The 16,888-nt window shown below is 37.7% G+C and overlaps 1 protein-coding gene across 1 annotated transcript in view; it reads right to left on the bottom strand.

Moving 5' to 3' along the window:
- The window catches only part of LOC131905583 (reelin-like), a 112,033-nt gene extending 98,388 nt beyond the window's left edge, over positions 1-13,645 (bottom strand). The window contains exon 1 of the mRNA XM_059256445.1: positions 13,468-13,645. Coding sequence (XP_059112428.1) covers positions 13,468-13,645 — 178 coding nt within the window. The remainder of the gene's footprint in view (positions 1-13,467) is intronic.
- Positions 13,646-16,888: the final 3,243 nt, after the last annotated feature.

Genomic DNA, 16,888 nt, shown 5'->3' with positions numbered 1-16,888 from the left:
TTCTAACAGGAGCTTGTAATCACTTGGGAATGAGCTATTTAGAAAGTCAATATTTGTATAATATAATAAAGCCAAAGCCCATTTAGTAATGGATCTATATTTTATTATATAAAAGGATGTTTTATTAAATGACAAAGTAAAAAACATATTTAAACGTGCATATATGTATACATACGTGTCTATGTGTCAGATTTAGCATCTTATTCTACTGACTTGTCAGCTAAAACACTGTGCATTCCATGGGGCTTTAGAAACAGAACGCTTGCCCTCAGTTGAAAGCAAACATTTTAAAGTGTTTATTGAAATTCAATAAAGGAACATAAAACACTACAAAGTGATAAAACGCTGTTGACTAGAGGATTACAACAATAATCGAGCATTGTCACTCATCTTGGAAGTAACAACGCTATCTTCTTCGTGTGCCTCAGGTAATGATGAAATGCAGGGTTAGACATGTCTTAGTTTTTTCTTTTATCAGAATGAATTCATAGTTAACTTTAATATGAAAATAATATATTTTCAGTTAGAATTATGCAAAAAATTAGCTAGAAGATTGTCCATCAGAAAATTACATATCAGTAACCCATCAGAGGCAAGCACAAAGTCCACGGACGAGAGATTAACTAAATACAGTGCAGTGTAGGTATCTAATATCGGCAATCTGGATGGTAATGTAGATGGATGTTTATTGGGAAAACATTCATAATGTAAACATTTTCTTTATCTTAAATAAAAGCTAGATTAGAAAATAAAATGGATGGTAGAACTCCAAGTTCATTAAAACTATAGTTGAGCACATCTGCATGTCTGTTGAAATACACGCTGAGGTACTGTTCTGGTTTCTGAGACAGGAGAAACATGTGTATTTGTATACATGAAGGGACTGACTAGGTAATATTTTAATATATACAAAGATTGCTTTCATTTCAGAAAAATAACTTAGAATATTTTAAAGGAAATAATATTTATTATCAAGTATAAATGTACAAAATAAAAACTGTTTTTTGAAAAATATTTGCTTATTTCTGTTTTTAATTAAAACTCATGATATTTTGTATTCAACTCAAACACAAAAGACAGAAAGTCAAAAAGTAATAATAATAACTTAATTGTTAAAAAAAGGACTTAGACACAATGTCTGAAAACAGCAGTAAAAATGAGTTTATATTCCAAACATAACTCTTGATTAAAAACTTAATTTAAAAGTTTAATTGGAAGCTATCACATGTAACATAGGATTGAAATTACAGAACAAATATTTAGAGAAAACTGATTTCCCTTGTCCTTAAAGAGTAGCAGCAACATGCTGCAGTCCTCCTCGTAGTGTGGGGTGCTCAGCTGCACAGCAAATCTGGGGTCTGTGGCATAAAGTAGAGAAATGTGTAGCTCCAACGCCAGCAGTAACGTGAAAGAATTCTGAGTTATTTTCTTGTGGCTGATGATGTCGTGTGTTTGCTCCCAACAGCTGAGAACCACTTTCATTCCTAACACACGGAGCTAAAAAGAATCGAATGCTGACCTTTCTCCTTCTTAGAGGCACACATTTAATGTATTTAATGCAGATTCAATTGTCCTTCTACAAAATTTCTCCTTCTTAGAGGCACACATTTAGTGTATTTAATGCAGATTCAATTGTCCTTCTACAAAATTTATGCAGTACAAAAATTTCTGTCTAATTATCAGTTTCAACATATTTTAAACTTTTTTCTCCAGTGTATGGGGCATATAAGAAAGTATAAATATTTACTTCAGTGCTTTAGATTACATTTAAAATTTCCTTATATTGATTTCAATTTCCCTATTGAAGCATAAAATAATACTATTTTATTTCTAAGCCAAAAGATAATGTCACTATAAAACATCTTTAAATATTAGACATTTTTACCTAATGTGATTGTAGGTACAGGTTTTTTTGGGGGGGGTAGGAGTTAATTTCTTTCTTACACACACAAAATCCACATAATGATTCCATGCCAAATCCTGGCTTAAATGTCTTTTTTTCTTTTTCTTTTTAAGTTTAAACTTAATTCCCATATTTAGTCTTCTATAATCTTCAGCCTTTAAAAAATGTCAAGTACACATTTTTTTTTCAGTTATATTTTTTGAGAAGTCAGATGGGATCCCATGTAACCTGGAAGTGGGTGCAGGCTATGCTTTTGAAGACTCCCCATGAGCCTGTTTGTCCTGTGATGAATAAAAATAAGGTAACAATTTTCTTTAAGCAATCATGATGAGTCAGTGGGATGTTATTAAGAATGTTCATGGACAAACACAGGCTATCCACATTGATGGTAAATGAAATTCATTATTCTGGATGGCAAAGGAGTCTCAGTAACAAGGCATTCAATATGTTAACCAGAACTGGACTGACAGGTAAACCCCTTAGCTTTGTTTTCTAACAATACTCAAGCAAACTAATGAAACACATATATTTTTTTCATCTTGGAAAGAAAACATGAAAGGAAAGTATGTTCTATCCAACATCATAATTTAAGAATTATTACAAATTAAAGTGTTTTGTTTCTTTGTTAAGAAAAATCACACATAAAAACAAAAAACAGTGATTTTTGAATGATGCCAACACTGTTTAATACAGTCCGTTTCCTGTGCAGACTCCTCCGAGGTTTTGTTCCCTGATAAGCTCACCTTGCCCTTACCATGCGGAGTCATAACAGCAGATGCTAGAATAATTAAAAACCTATCACTCTGGACTCCTCCATCACAGCGCAGACTAGGAAATGAAGGTAGTTTATGGGTGCCCTTGTCGCATGTTAGCTACGTCTTTGGGGCTGACGTCGGGCTTTATGTGTATCCTTGCACCTCTCCTTCGGCCGGGAAGCCCGTCTCTGGGGATCACTTGCAGAAAATAGGACATTGAGTCCATAATTAAAGTAATCTCTTCCTAGGCAGATGCTGTGGCTGGCTCTGTTATCACATATTACAAAAGGCATCTTGAGAGTTATAAAATGTGCAGCAAGTAGCTTTGGAGATGAGAAACAGCAATTTTTCATCTAATTTTGATCCATAGACATGTAAGTACTGACTTGCTACTTTTTGGGTTTGAGCCAAATCAGTATTATGGTGCTGAGATGAGCCAGGCAGTCACCAAAATTAAAGTATACTCCAGCTTTTATCCTTGGAGTGAGAAAAGCTCTTTTGTAACCATCTCTGCTCTTAGCAAATAAGGATGCAGTCTCCAATCTGAGCATTAATGCCTGCAGGCAGATTGAGAAGAAGGGCTTATGTGGCTGAGCTTTAGAGACACTTCCAACATATTTGCTTAAGTTAGAACAGGGGTCTGATTAAGGGACCTACCATTTTAGCTTCCTTGCAACTACAGTGTACAGCTCTAATTAGAAGCCTTTTCACCATCAGCCTTTCCTAAAAAATTTGGAATGTTGCTCTTTGAAATATGAAGCCCAGATCATGAAAGCATTCTTCATAATCCCATCCATAAACACTAATGGAGATGTTCTCCCTTACACATGATTCCAGCCTAGGACTTACCAGTGTCATTGACTAAATCTACCTCAGTGTTATAAGGGGGTGTTTTTGTTTGATGTTTATTTCAAAAATGAAAGGACTTTAAGCATATACTGACATTATTATTTAAATATAAGTTCAGAAATTGTGTTTTACACGTGTAGTTCCTCAAAAATTTAAAAAATAAATCCTCAGTAAAGCAATAAGTAATTCCATGGACTTGGATCATTCAGCTTAAAACACAGTCAACAACATTAACTTTAAATTTTACATTAGTCCAAGTAGCATTCAAAAATAGGAGTTCAGTCAGTTTACTAAATAAATATAGCTGTATTCTAGAATGTTTAAATATCAAAATTTTAATACTTAGAATAATCTATGCAATGTCCTTGGAATTGTTAGAGAAAACTATAAATCAGAAAATTTAAACTGATGAGAGATTTTTATTAAATGACCAAATTGATACTGCCCCAAAACAATTAACATATTAGGTAACCTGCTGTTCCTAGTGCATGCCTGGAGGGAAAACCATGAATGCATAATCTTCTGATATGCCATGCATTCACATACCCATTCAATGAAGAGTTACAATAGTTAATCCCAATTAATGTTACATTGGCTTGATAAACTACATTATATGCACTTGTGTGGCAAAGTGTGAGGTCTTGATGCAGATTTATGATGTTGCATGATTGAGTCAAGTGAGTTAATAATTGCTTACTCATGTTCTATGGCGAAGCACTGGAAATTCAGTTATTTCGAAATGTATAATACTATTATTATCTGTGTTTACCCAGCTTTCTGTACAATAGATCACAAAACCTATTCCTTTTATTTGAAATTTTGGGTCATTTGATCAAAAAAAAAAAAAAAAAAAGCTCTTCCCTCCACACCCAAGCCCACCTCCACCCTCTGATAACGATCCTTACCTACTCAGAAATTCAGAGTTCAACTTTTTAAAAATGTACATATAAGTGAGATCATGTGCTGCTTCTGTCTGAGTCTGACTTACTGAACTTAGTACATTTCCCTCCATAAACATAACCCATTACAAATAACAGGATAGCAGTCCAGTGTGCATGCATATCACATGACCTTATCTGTTGGTGAATATAAGTTATTTCCACATCTTGGAGATTGTGAAGAATGCTATAATAAACACCAGGGTGTAGACATTCCTTCAACATGTTGACTTTATTACCTGTGAATGTGCAACCACAAGCAGGTGGGCTGAGGCCTATGGTTGAGAGTTCTAAAAATTAGAGTGTTTTATGAATCTCCAAAATATTTTCCATGATAGTTGGTAATTAAATTCCCATGAGGCATTTATAAGAATTCCCTTTTGTCTTTGTCTTCTCCAACACTTTTTATCTTTCATCTTTTCAGCAAACATATTTTAAAGAATTTTATAATGCTATTTGAAATTTAAATATTGAAAATATGTACTCAGCACCCTGCTAAATAAAAGGTACTTTTCAGTTTTAAATGTTTGCTTCAGCTCTGTTCACATGAAAACTGTCTTGTTCTTAAGCAGTTATCTTTAGCCTTAATAACACATTTTTATGCTTTTCCAGTTAATGTAGCAATGCTTCATTACTTTCGTATAGTACTTGCCTGGTATGCCTTCTTTTTATCTCTGTTTTTGTAGCTTTGTGCTTAGGTTTGACTTTAAGAAGCAACATATTGCTACATTTTTGAAATGACATTATGAAAGTTATTTTCAAATGGAAATTTTCACCTGTTTATGGTCATTGTAGTTATTGACAGACTCAGGCTTTTTCAGGGATCTGCTACATTTTATATTTCCATAATTTTTAAATTTGCCTTTTTCATTTATTGTATTGGATTAGTTACATGATGTTTAATCCTTTTCCAATCTCCTTGCTTTGAAAGTTCTAATTTCATATTCATTTTTAACTTTATATCTTTAAGGCTATAATCTTTTAAGTTAACTTAAGGGCATTTAATACTTTATTTTCTTCCTTCTTCAAATTCAAACACTATGCTGCATTGTAGTTTGATTATTCATTGCTTTAAAATTAAAGCAATTTGTCGTGGAATAATCCTTTTGTACACTGTGGAGATGTGTCACTGACTGGTTTAATAAAAAGCTGAATGGACAATAGCTAAGCAGGATTTCCAGGCATAGAGGATGTTGCGAAGAAGAAAGGCAGAATCACCAGCCTGAATCAGGGGGAACAGACATGCAGGAGGAGAGGTAAAATCCATGAGTCATGTGGCAACACATAGATGAAAAGATATAGGTTAATTTAAGTTATAAGAGCTAGTTAGAAACAAGCCTAAGCTATTGGCCAAGCTTTCATAACTAATAATAAATCTTGTGTCATTATTGGGGAGCCAATGGTCCTGACAAAAAGGTCCAACTACAGCAATTAAAGTAATTGTCATTGTGTATTTCTTCAATTATTTCCACATTTGATTCTTAAAATTCTAGACACTCACCAAATGGTTTTTCTCCTCATGAGTGCCTCATGTCATGAAGTGTTGCATTTCCACCTTTCTTCTGGATTTATCTTTTACTAACACATATTCTCTAAAAATCTTGCTTCAGAATGGTCTGTACAGCAAAACTCTTTAAACTACGGTTTTTAAAATATATTTACTTTGCTTTCATATTTCCCACACTTCAGGCACAGAACCCCAGGATAATGGTTGTTTTCCTTTACTACTTTGAAGATATTTTTCCTTTGTTTCAGATGAGAAGACCACTGTCCAGCTGAATTTACAGGTAATACACCTCTTTTCTCGTTGCCTTTGGTATTTTTGGTTGTAATATTCTGAAGGCTCATTATCAGTTGTATCACTGATAATTTACTTTATCTTGCTTAGGTAGAAAAGATGTTTTACTTTTCCTTAGTCCTAAAAATTCTCCTCCACTATCTCCTTAAGGATGCCTCTTCTCACTCTTTGTATTACCTCCTTCTAATGTTTATACTGCTTGTTAATTTCTTAACATGGTGTTTGATAGCACGCAATTGATATAAAACTACTGTCTGTCATATTAGTCTCTTTTCCTGTTGCTGATAAAATAGTCTAAGAAGGGGCTAGAGAGATGGCTTAGAAGTTAAGAACAATGGCTGCTCTTCCAGAAGACCCAGGTTTGGTTCCAAGTACCTACATGACAGTCATAACCTCTATCACTTCCATTCCAGAGGCTCTGCCATCCTCTTCTGGCCTTGAAGGGCACTGCATGCACGTGGTGCACAGGCATGCACAGCAGGCAAAACACTCATATGCATAAAAGAAAGAAAAAGACCCTGAAAAAAGCAACTCAAAGGAGAAAAGGCTGATTTTTGGTTCATAGTTCAAGATACAACCTATTGTGGTAGGAAAGTCAGTGCAGATGTTTGGAACATTTGATCACTTCACAACTATAGTCAGGAGGAAGACAGCAGTGGATGCTGGTGACCAGGACCTAACCCCAGGGAACAGAGCCACCCACTCTGAGGGTGGCTTTTCCACCTCAATTAACCTCATCAGGATAATCCCTCCCATGCATGCCAGAAGTGCACCTCCTAGGTGATAGTAGGTCCTGTTAGGCTGATAGTCAATATTAACCATTACAGCAACTCTTCACATGCTGAGGGGTTAGCATCTTATAAGTAACTTATCTTTATGGATGACTCCAAGAAGATAAAAAACTTTTTTTTCCATGTGTTTCAGAAAATGGATACTTCACAGGGAGGACCTGTTTTTCAGCTCTCATCCTTTCTTACTTCATACCATCATTAAAGGGGCTCTCACAGTTCCGGGTCTACACAGGGTAGAAAGCCAAACGTGGGGCCTAAGTCTACACTCAAACATCAGTAGAACATGACAGCCTCACTTCTGCCTCTTAAGTCAGCCCAGCCATTTCTCTTTTCTCCCGGAATCTGGTCCTGCCATTCTCAAAGACCTCAGAGTTTGCTATCTTAGCTCCAATTTCTACATGATTGTAGCAGGAAAATTGCTGCTGTGTCAGCTTAGTCTTCCATGATGCCAGAAGTCCTCTACGAACTCAACTGTAATGTGTTGGAAATTAATCATAGCAACACATTTCTCTAGGATTTTTTCACTCCACATTCCAAGCATCTCCCAGGTTACTATGTTGTCTTCATGAATCCCATTTTCAATGTGCTATAAGATGGTAGTATAGGATGCTGGGTAAAATGTTAAAATTTGAGTCAAATTTATTGTGCAATCCCTTTAGGAACTCCTGGCTTGGGAAGTGTGAGGGAGCTTAGGATGCCTGACATGCACATGCCAGCACACGGAAGATGGCATTTTACTGTTAATATAATACTACTCTTCCCATCACTACTACCATCATCAAACGGCACGCTAAATCCCATTATTGCTCTTATATTCTTAATAATTAGCCCTCCAGATGAGCTCATTTTAAACAATAGACACATGAGAGTAAGTTTCTAGGGGTAAGAGCACATTCTAGAAGGTGTAGGGTCTAAAGTATGTGGCAGAGGTGGGAGAGGATTGGCAGAATGAAAGCAGAAGTAGGAAAGAAGTAAGAGGAGAGGGGCACCCGAAGATACTGCTCACCCATCACACACAGCTACCATGACACAGCCATGTTTAAGACCATGGAAAGTGCATACTGGCAAATGAATCTAAAATGAGCAATTAGGTAACAAGCTTTTCAGGAAAAACCACCTTGATTGATGAGGTTAAAGCTTGGCAAACTTGATCTAGCTCATTTGATCACCTAGTTCACACCTAGTAAGAACAGATTGTGTAGAACTATTGTACTTTGAAATGCATGATTACTTTCCACAAACGTCAAGGTAATGCCACAGGAGAAGATGATCCAGCAGATTCTCTAAACCTGTTACATACAAGGGAACTTCCTGCAAGGGCTAAAATGATGTGTATCTGTGCCAGTCAACAAGAGTCACAACAGTTATTGGCTACATGCTGTGAGTGAGGATGTGAAATGTAGCTGGTAGTACTGAGGAACTACATTTTAAACTTTATGAATTAACTTCATTCAAACAGTTGTACATAGCTTGTTACTATGCTAGAAAGTACAATTCCAAACAAGTCTAAAATATATGTATGTGCATATGGTTGAGTATGTAGGTGCCCATATATACTAATATGTGCATATCCAAGTAAGTTATAAAGGACAAAATTAATTATTTCAATTTTTATATGAAAGGATTAAATTTTTATTTACCATTTGTACCCATGATTTAATATTCTGATATTGGACTAAAAGTAGAGTTCAAAAATAACAGTGGTGCTTGCTGTATGACTCAACCCTCCAGACACTGGCCAATCACTGAGTGGCTGCTGCCACGGGAAAAAGTTATTTACCTGTTTCTCCAACATCATTGTCATTGCTAATTTTAAATGTGTTAAACTTTGGGGTGAAAATTCAATAGGGGCCTCTAAAATTAGCTAAATAAATTCTAAAAATAGAGAAATAACCTAAGCATCCCCACGAACATCACATAGGGCATTTCTATTAGCGTCAGAGGCGTTTCTCACTGTGACCTGGGAAGCCGGCAGGGCAGACTTTGACTGTCTACTTCTACAGACATTCCATGAGGTTCCAAGTAACATGTGTCGGCCACAGGGCTCTGCTGAGAGGGGCACCTCTGGCTCCAGACCCTCTAAACGCTCTCAACATCCTCACCCCGTCAAGTGAAACCAAGCAAGAAGTGGGGCTTTGCCACAGACTTTCCCAACTGTCTGAAAAGCAGGGATTTTCAGGAAGGAACAAATTCTCTAGCACAGCTATTCATCCTGGGGTAGAATTCCACAGCCATATATCCATCTCCCACACTGAGAGGCAGCTGCTACTTCTCTGGCAGTCTCATGAGTGATGCAAAAAGGCAGTCCTGAGGAGACCCCTGGAGATTATCCTAATGGAATCAACCAGGCTTACCTTGTGAATTTCTGGATGAAGAAACAAAGGAATGGAGAAAAGAAAAGGGATGACAGTTGTTTTCACTTTCAAGTATTTGCGAAACTTTAAAAATATGTCACATCATTAACGTAACAATTGGTTTCTTCAACGCTTCTTGGAGTTTGATGTATATATTATTCTCAACCATACTCTTCTCAATTAAAAATTAAAACACAAGAAGCACCCTGACCTCATTTGCCAAGGTGCTGATCTCTGAGAGCACATTCTAGACTGTCACCTCGTCCTACCTAATTGGCTGTGCAACTCTGATAAAAAGCAGGGGCCGGCGGGAGGCGAGAACTACAGCCAGGCTTCCAACATTTCCCTCTACGGGTGAATAATATACTTTTTATCCTGTCATTCACAGGTACATTTTTGAGCAGCACTAAAATAATTGTCTCAAATTGGAGGATGTGTATAAAAAAAGAAAATCAGACCATCAGGGAAAAAAAGGAGAACTGTGATGAATTACAGATGAAATTCCTTATTCAAAAACCAGCATTCTAGTTTTATCTCACAGTAGGGATACAATCATTTCAAACTTACAGGAGAAGTAATTTATTTTTTGCAGCAAACTGCATGCAGTCTTGAGATCCAAGTAGAATCCATACATATCAACTGCTGACACCCTTGTTTGTGGCACAAATGAACTCCCAGCAGACAAGTACATGCAGGGTCCCTAACTTATTTCAGATGTTTAAGTAACAAAGCAAATATAATTGTGGGATTTCCTTTTGATAGGTGGAAATAAATGAGCAACCAACAACTGTTTTTCTCAAGGGATTCTCCAGGCAGGCTGGAATGGCTCCCATCAAAAATTAAAAGCATCAGGGCTGCACTCAAAGCAATGCTCCAGGTATTCAGAAGCTGCTAGTCTTCAATTTTTCAAATGATCTTTTTGCTTCTTGTTTAGAGTACTTTAAAAACAACCCCTCTAGAAGTTATTTCTTTGGGAATATCAATGTTCAAGTATGGTTCCTCCTGGACCCTCTTTGCTGACCCAAGTTTATCTTAAATAGAAAATACCTCAGTTCATTTTGTCTTCAGTTTTTGTGTCTCTTGGTATGTGGATGAACTGAGTAATTGTGCTGCTCATCTTATCAGTATACATGTCAAACAGAGTAGGAAACACCTGTTGGCCACGTGGGAAATATCCCGATGCTACACTGCAAACTCTATCTGACTTAAATGGCTTAAGTATAATTATCTTCTATAATAAAATAGGAAAGTGATCATTTGGGGAAATATTACTTTTTTTCCTCAGGTTGTTTTGCTCACAGAGTTACTTAAGGCTAGTTATTTAACATTTCTATACTTCAATGTCCTCATCTATAAACCGAGACAGTAATTCTTCAAAGGGGTACCATTATTATGAGAATTATTGGATTAAAATATAAAAACCACTTAATGAATGGCATGCATAAGGTAAATCAAACATTATTACTTCTCTGATGTCTTTTGCAATAATTTTAAGCTTAAATAGTCTGAAGATTTCTTCTTTGCCTCTTCCTTCCTCCTTCACTCTCTTGCTTCATCCTTGCATCCTTCCTTCCTGTCCACCTGTGTCCACCCTCTCCTCCTCTTCCTGCCCTCCCTTTTTAATTGAGTCCCACTAGTCACTGAAGACTATGATTCAGTATAAAATTAGAGAGAAGCAGTACAGCTATAAGACACAAATGTGAGGAAACTGTGAAGCAACACTACTTATACAGTGTTACCAAGAGGTGGCAAACAGTGATGCTAAACTAAAGGTAGCTTTTTGTCTATACGCATCAGTACAGCCTACCCTTTATCCTAAGGGTGCCCTCACCTCTGTCTCCCACTTCATTATTTTTTTTAACAAGAAAGGCAGTAAATGCAGCCAGCATGCTGCATTTGTAAGTGTTTGGTTTTTCAGACAGAAAGCTATTTCTTACTTATTGGAAAGGTGCACGTAACATATTATAGAATTGTCTTGAATTTCAGTTCAAATGTATCTAATTCTTGGTGCAGAATTTTTAAAGGTTTCAATGTGAGTGACTTGGTTTAAAACTAAAAAAAAAAAAAAAACCATAGATTGGCTATGCTGAGACTAAAAAATTGAGTGTACAATCAATTCAATCAGTTTTACAAAGACCATGTACATGCTAAGTTATATACTAGTCATTGAATGTCTTCAAAGCTAGCATTCCGTCTGTTATAAGACATTAAGTAATACAATAAAACCACAAAAGGAAGAAAGTAGAATGGGAACCTATGACTTTAAATATCTAAAGATATATTTAGGGCTGGCAAGATGGCTTAGTGAGGAAAGGTGCTTGCCACCAAGCTTGATGATCTGAGTTTTAATCTCACTCACATACAAATTATTCTCTGACCTCCACACGTGAGGTGTGGCATGTGCATGCCCCTATCACTCCTACAAATAAGTAAGTAAAGGTAGTTTTAAAAATTGAAAATCTATTTTAAAAACTCTTAAACCTATACAGCAAGGATATATAGTTGACTAATAAAAATGCATTTATAAGAGTCAGAAATGGGGGCTGGGGACATGGCCCCACTGGTGAAATGCTTACCACACAGGCACCAGGACATATGTTTGGTTCCCTACCACCCATGGAAAGTTGTAAAAATTAAGGCATGGTTACGCTGGTTTGTAGTCCCAGAACTGGGAAGGCAAACACAGGTGGTTCCCTGGGGCTTATCCACGAGCTAGCCTGAACTAACTGATGAGCCTCAGGTTCCGGTGAGAGACAACAGTGTCTCAAACAAATAAAACAAAACAATGTGGACAGATGATGAATAATGAAACTGGAGGTTGGCTTCCTTATATACAACATACACACACACACACACACACACACACACACACACACACCCTACACATAGGTTTACACACACACACACACACACAAAGTCAAGAATAGGCAAAAAATGAAAACAGGAGAAAAGATAATCTTTGAGGATATAATTGTTAATTACTTTGGTTTGATCTTTACACATTATATACATGTCACTGAACTATAATGGTACCCTACAAAGAAGTATTAACATTGTATGTCAATTAAGTAAAAAGCAGAAAAAGAATTCTCCCACCTTCATAAATCAAAGCTCTAATTTCAAGGCTAAATGAAAAAGAGAATGCATAGTGTATTTACCTTCAAATACCATAGGTTATTGTACTGTTTTAGTTTTGTTTGGTATTTAAAATTAACATTGAATATTGCCAACATTTAAATATTAACAACCTTCAATCACTGCTGGAAACTTACTAATTATTTATGCATAAGTGTACATATATACACATATATAGTATGCATATGTATCATATATATGGAACATAGGTAGGAAAATGCAAACAGCCTGCTTCAGCAGTCCATGTTTAGTCTCCCTTTCCTGTACTTCTCACAAGTGACAGGGAATGAGATTAATGAGAGAATCTCACTCACAAAAGACAGATACTCTACAAAGTAACTGTTTATGGAGAATCCTAGAAAGTGCAAACTGTATTATCAAATTTTACTTGAAACTATTTTTGAGAGTGACTGCATTTCTTTTCAGTCAAAAAATTTATTCTGAACAAATGGATTTTTTTCTGATGGACTGCTAAGAAAACACCAGAGATAAGACTTAAAAAACTCAGAAGAAACAAAATTTCACATTTAGGAACAGTGAGATCATAAAATAATTTGTGTTGTGTGATCTCTATCGGCAAACTGGCTGGATTTGGAATCACCTAGGAGCCACATTTTGGCAAGTCTTTGAGAGTCTTTTGGAGAACTTTAAGGAGGAAGGACCTACACTGAATGTGGGCAGCACCATGCCATGGCTGGGATGGATGAGAAGGGAGAAGTGGGAAAGACAGTGAACTTTCTCTGATTCCTGATCAAGCCACAATTCCTGTTGCCATGCACTTCAACGATGTGTACATCCTCACCATGATGACCACTTCCTTTCCATGATGGTCACTTCCTCACTATGATGGGGCACATCCTCGCTGTAAATGGGCACATACTCACTGTAATGGGCACATCCTAACTGTTATGGGCACATCCTGGCCATGATGGGCACATCCTCACCATGATAGGCACATCCTTGCCATGATAGGCACTTCTCCATGATGGACACTTTTCCAATCGTGATGGGCTTTCCCACCATGATAGGCACATCCTCATCATGATGGGCACTTCCCTGCCATAATGGGTGCTTCCTCTCCATGATGAGCACATCCTGGCCATGATGGGCATTCCTCACCATGATGGGCATTCCTCACCATGATGGGCATTCCTGGCCATGATGGGCATTCCCGGCCATGATGGGTACTTCCTGCCATGATGAGCATTCCCCACCACAATGGGCATTATCCTCTCAAGCTTTGAGCCAAAATAAATCCTTTTCTCATAAGTTGCTTTTTGTCAAGTATTTGGTCACAGTGATAAAAATATTCAAAAATCATATTTTAACATTTTTTAAATAGATTCAACTGAAAACTTAAATTTGGGGATTTATTATAACTCACAGCAGAGAAGTTGGATAGCATGGTCAAGGCTGTAGGTTTAAGCCTCACTATGAAAAAAAAACAAAACATAAAAGAAAACCTAAGTTTATTTAAGTAGTCAGTTTTATTTTTTGCATTATTGTATGTTTTGCCTTTTAAGAAAGCAATTCTTATTTGGAAGTAAGAAGTTATATATGCATGCTGCAAGAGGCAGGGATGATTACTGAGTGAAAATAAACTGTGACACTGGAGATCATGTAACTTGAGATCACATAACTCAGACACTGTACCAACTACCACATAACACATACAAACAACAAAACAACAACAAAAACTGCTCCCCTCAATCAGAAAAGTTTTTGAACAAGTCTTGAAGAATATGTCAGCAATTAGACTTGGGGGAAAACAGCCCAGGGAGAGAGAAAAGCAGGAAGAAAAAGGTTTCAGGAAGCTCTCCTACGCTGTGCTTACCTGGAGCTAAGAAAAGAAGACAACAAAAGCAAGCCTGAGAATGGACTGCGGGCTCTCCCCAGAGGCCTGGCCTCAGAAGAGCAGCTCAGGGTCTCCAAACCTCAGTGAATCATCACTGCAGCTGAGACTGTCCATGGTGTAGGACAGAGTGTGGAGAAGCGGGCTGACCAGGTACGCAACCTCTGCAGTGACCCTGAAGGGGGTACTGCAGAAAAAGGTCAAACACAAGAGCTTCCCTCGGAAGAAGGCAATGGGACTAAAAGTCACCTGACTGCATGGGATGGCTGTGATAGTGTCAGCTGGGTCACACCCATCAGAGTGGCAGGAAGAGCGTGTGGCCAGTACCAGGGGTGGCCACAGGAGACCCAACACTGACCCGATGCTGTCAGGGGAAGAGTTAGTGGTAAATTTTGGTGTATACTAATTTTATGGATTTTGTTGCCTGAGCATGAGGTTAGAAGAGAAACATCAATGATATCTTCTACCTCTGTTTTGCCTGACTGCCCACTGAACAGCTGTTTCTGTCTCTGAGTTACTGCATTTGCCAAATATTCAGTGAATGACTACTGTGTGCCAAGGACTGTTCTAGACTGTTGGAGCAAATCACTAAAGAAACAAAGATTCTTGCCTTCAAGGAACTTGAATTTTACTGGTAAGAAGATAATTAAATGAACAAGACCATATGTTAGAAATAAAAACAAAATGCAGTGAGGGACATGAGTAAAAGCCAGACAGGAAGGACGAGGAATGGTGGTTGCTGGGTAGAAGATGTGCAGTCACCAGGGTGGTGTCTGTCCTGTTATGAAGAACTTCCACTCTATCTCCCAGTCTCTTTAGTGAAAGCCCATGGGAGAACCTTAGGTTCAAAATCGTACCTCACTCAGCACCACCCCAAATCATCCGCTATCACATTTTCTCTTTCCCCTCCTGGGAAATTTCTCCCTGTGTTAGTTGTTCTCCCAGATACTCTGGTCATAGCTATACAAAAGTAGCTAACTCACTTAGCAGTTTTTAAACACACACTTTTGGTCAGAAAGCTCAAAGCTAAATTTGCAATCATTTTCCAAACAGTATGCTAAGCCTTGAAGCATTGTTTGTATCTGCTTTCATTTTATTTTCTAACATTCCTTTTCCTGTTGCTTAGATGTTGTTCATGGAAAGGGAGGGCCCTGTGAGATTTTTACCCTCCCATTTTGGCATGTCTATTCATGTTGTCATGGTTCAGATCTTATCTAGACAGCCATATTACTGAGGTATCATGGGTTAAGCTTCCCTGCCATTTTTAGGAAACACAATCCCACAGCAGACTTCCTGTTCCTCTGGCTCTTACAATCCTTCCACGTCATATAGGACCTATGCAAACTGCAAGGGGAAGGAAGCAATCTTTAGTCCTATCTAGCTGTGATGTTTATGAACCACAACAATGACCAGCATGGCAAGATATGCCTGCAGGTGCAATAGTGGTACACATGTCTTGGCTGCAACCAACAGCTATCAACCTGGACTTAAAGCCCACTCAGCAGGAGGGCAGTCATGCCTGGTGCTGTAAACCCAGCTAACTATCAGGGCCATGAGGACACTTAGAGGAAACCATACCCTAATTCTGAACTGTACTCTAAAATGGTTCTCTCATCAAAGACAGTTCTCTTAGCAGTAGATGGAAACCATTATATAAAACTACAACTGTCAAATTGCAGAGATCAACTGATCACGGGGTGCCCAGCAGCAATAGATGCACCACAGCACAGTTCCTGCACCTAAGGTTCAGGGGCGTCACTCTACTTTTAGCTTTGCTTCTAAACTGGCAAATAGGAACTGTATAGATATTGGGGTGCAATTTGGTTTTGCTATGTGTTTATATTACAGAATAACTAAATGGTGTTAATTAGCATATATATATATATATATATATATATATATATATATATATATAAAATTACACATAACTTTTTTTGAAAAAGGGTCTCTCTGCATAGCCTGGGCTGTCATGGAACTCACTATGTAGATCAGACTGGCCTTGAGATCACAGAGACAAAGCATGTGCCACCACACTCAGCCCATATACTTACTTTTAATGATGGCAGTATTTAAGTCACACTGTCTTAAAGTTGTGATTTTTATTTAAAATGTCTCCTATAGGCTTATGTATTGAAGGCGTGATCCCCAGAAGGTGGCACTATGTAGGAAGGTTGTAGAAACTTTAGGAGGTAGAAGCTAGCTGAAGACAGTGGGTTACTGGGGACATTCATTCTCATATCCCCATTATCTCTTACACTCTCTCTCTCTATTACCCCAACTTCCTCAACAGTTGTATAATCTCCCATGCTACCTGTTCCTGGTACCATGATGTTCTACCCAAACACAGAGCAAATAGGCTCGGACTACACTCCCTGCAGCCAGAGGAAACATACTAGCTGTGGTTTTCACACTGCTGCAACCTTGCACTAGGTAACACTCTTCAGTGACATCCTGTGCCCTTTAATAACCTCTCACCATACCATCTTTCTCCTCCTCTTCCCTGCTCATTTACC

Source organism: Peromyscus eremicus, chromosome 3 (assembly GCF_949786415.1).
Source record: "Peromyscus eremicus chromosome 3, PerEre_H2_v1, whole genome shotgun sequence".
NCBI lineage: Eukaryota > Metazoa > Chordata > Mammalia > Rodentia > Cricetidae > Peromyscus > Peromyscus eremicus.
This window is presented reverse-complemented; position numbering and strand designations above follow the sequence as displayed.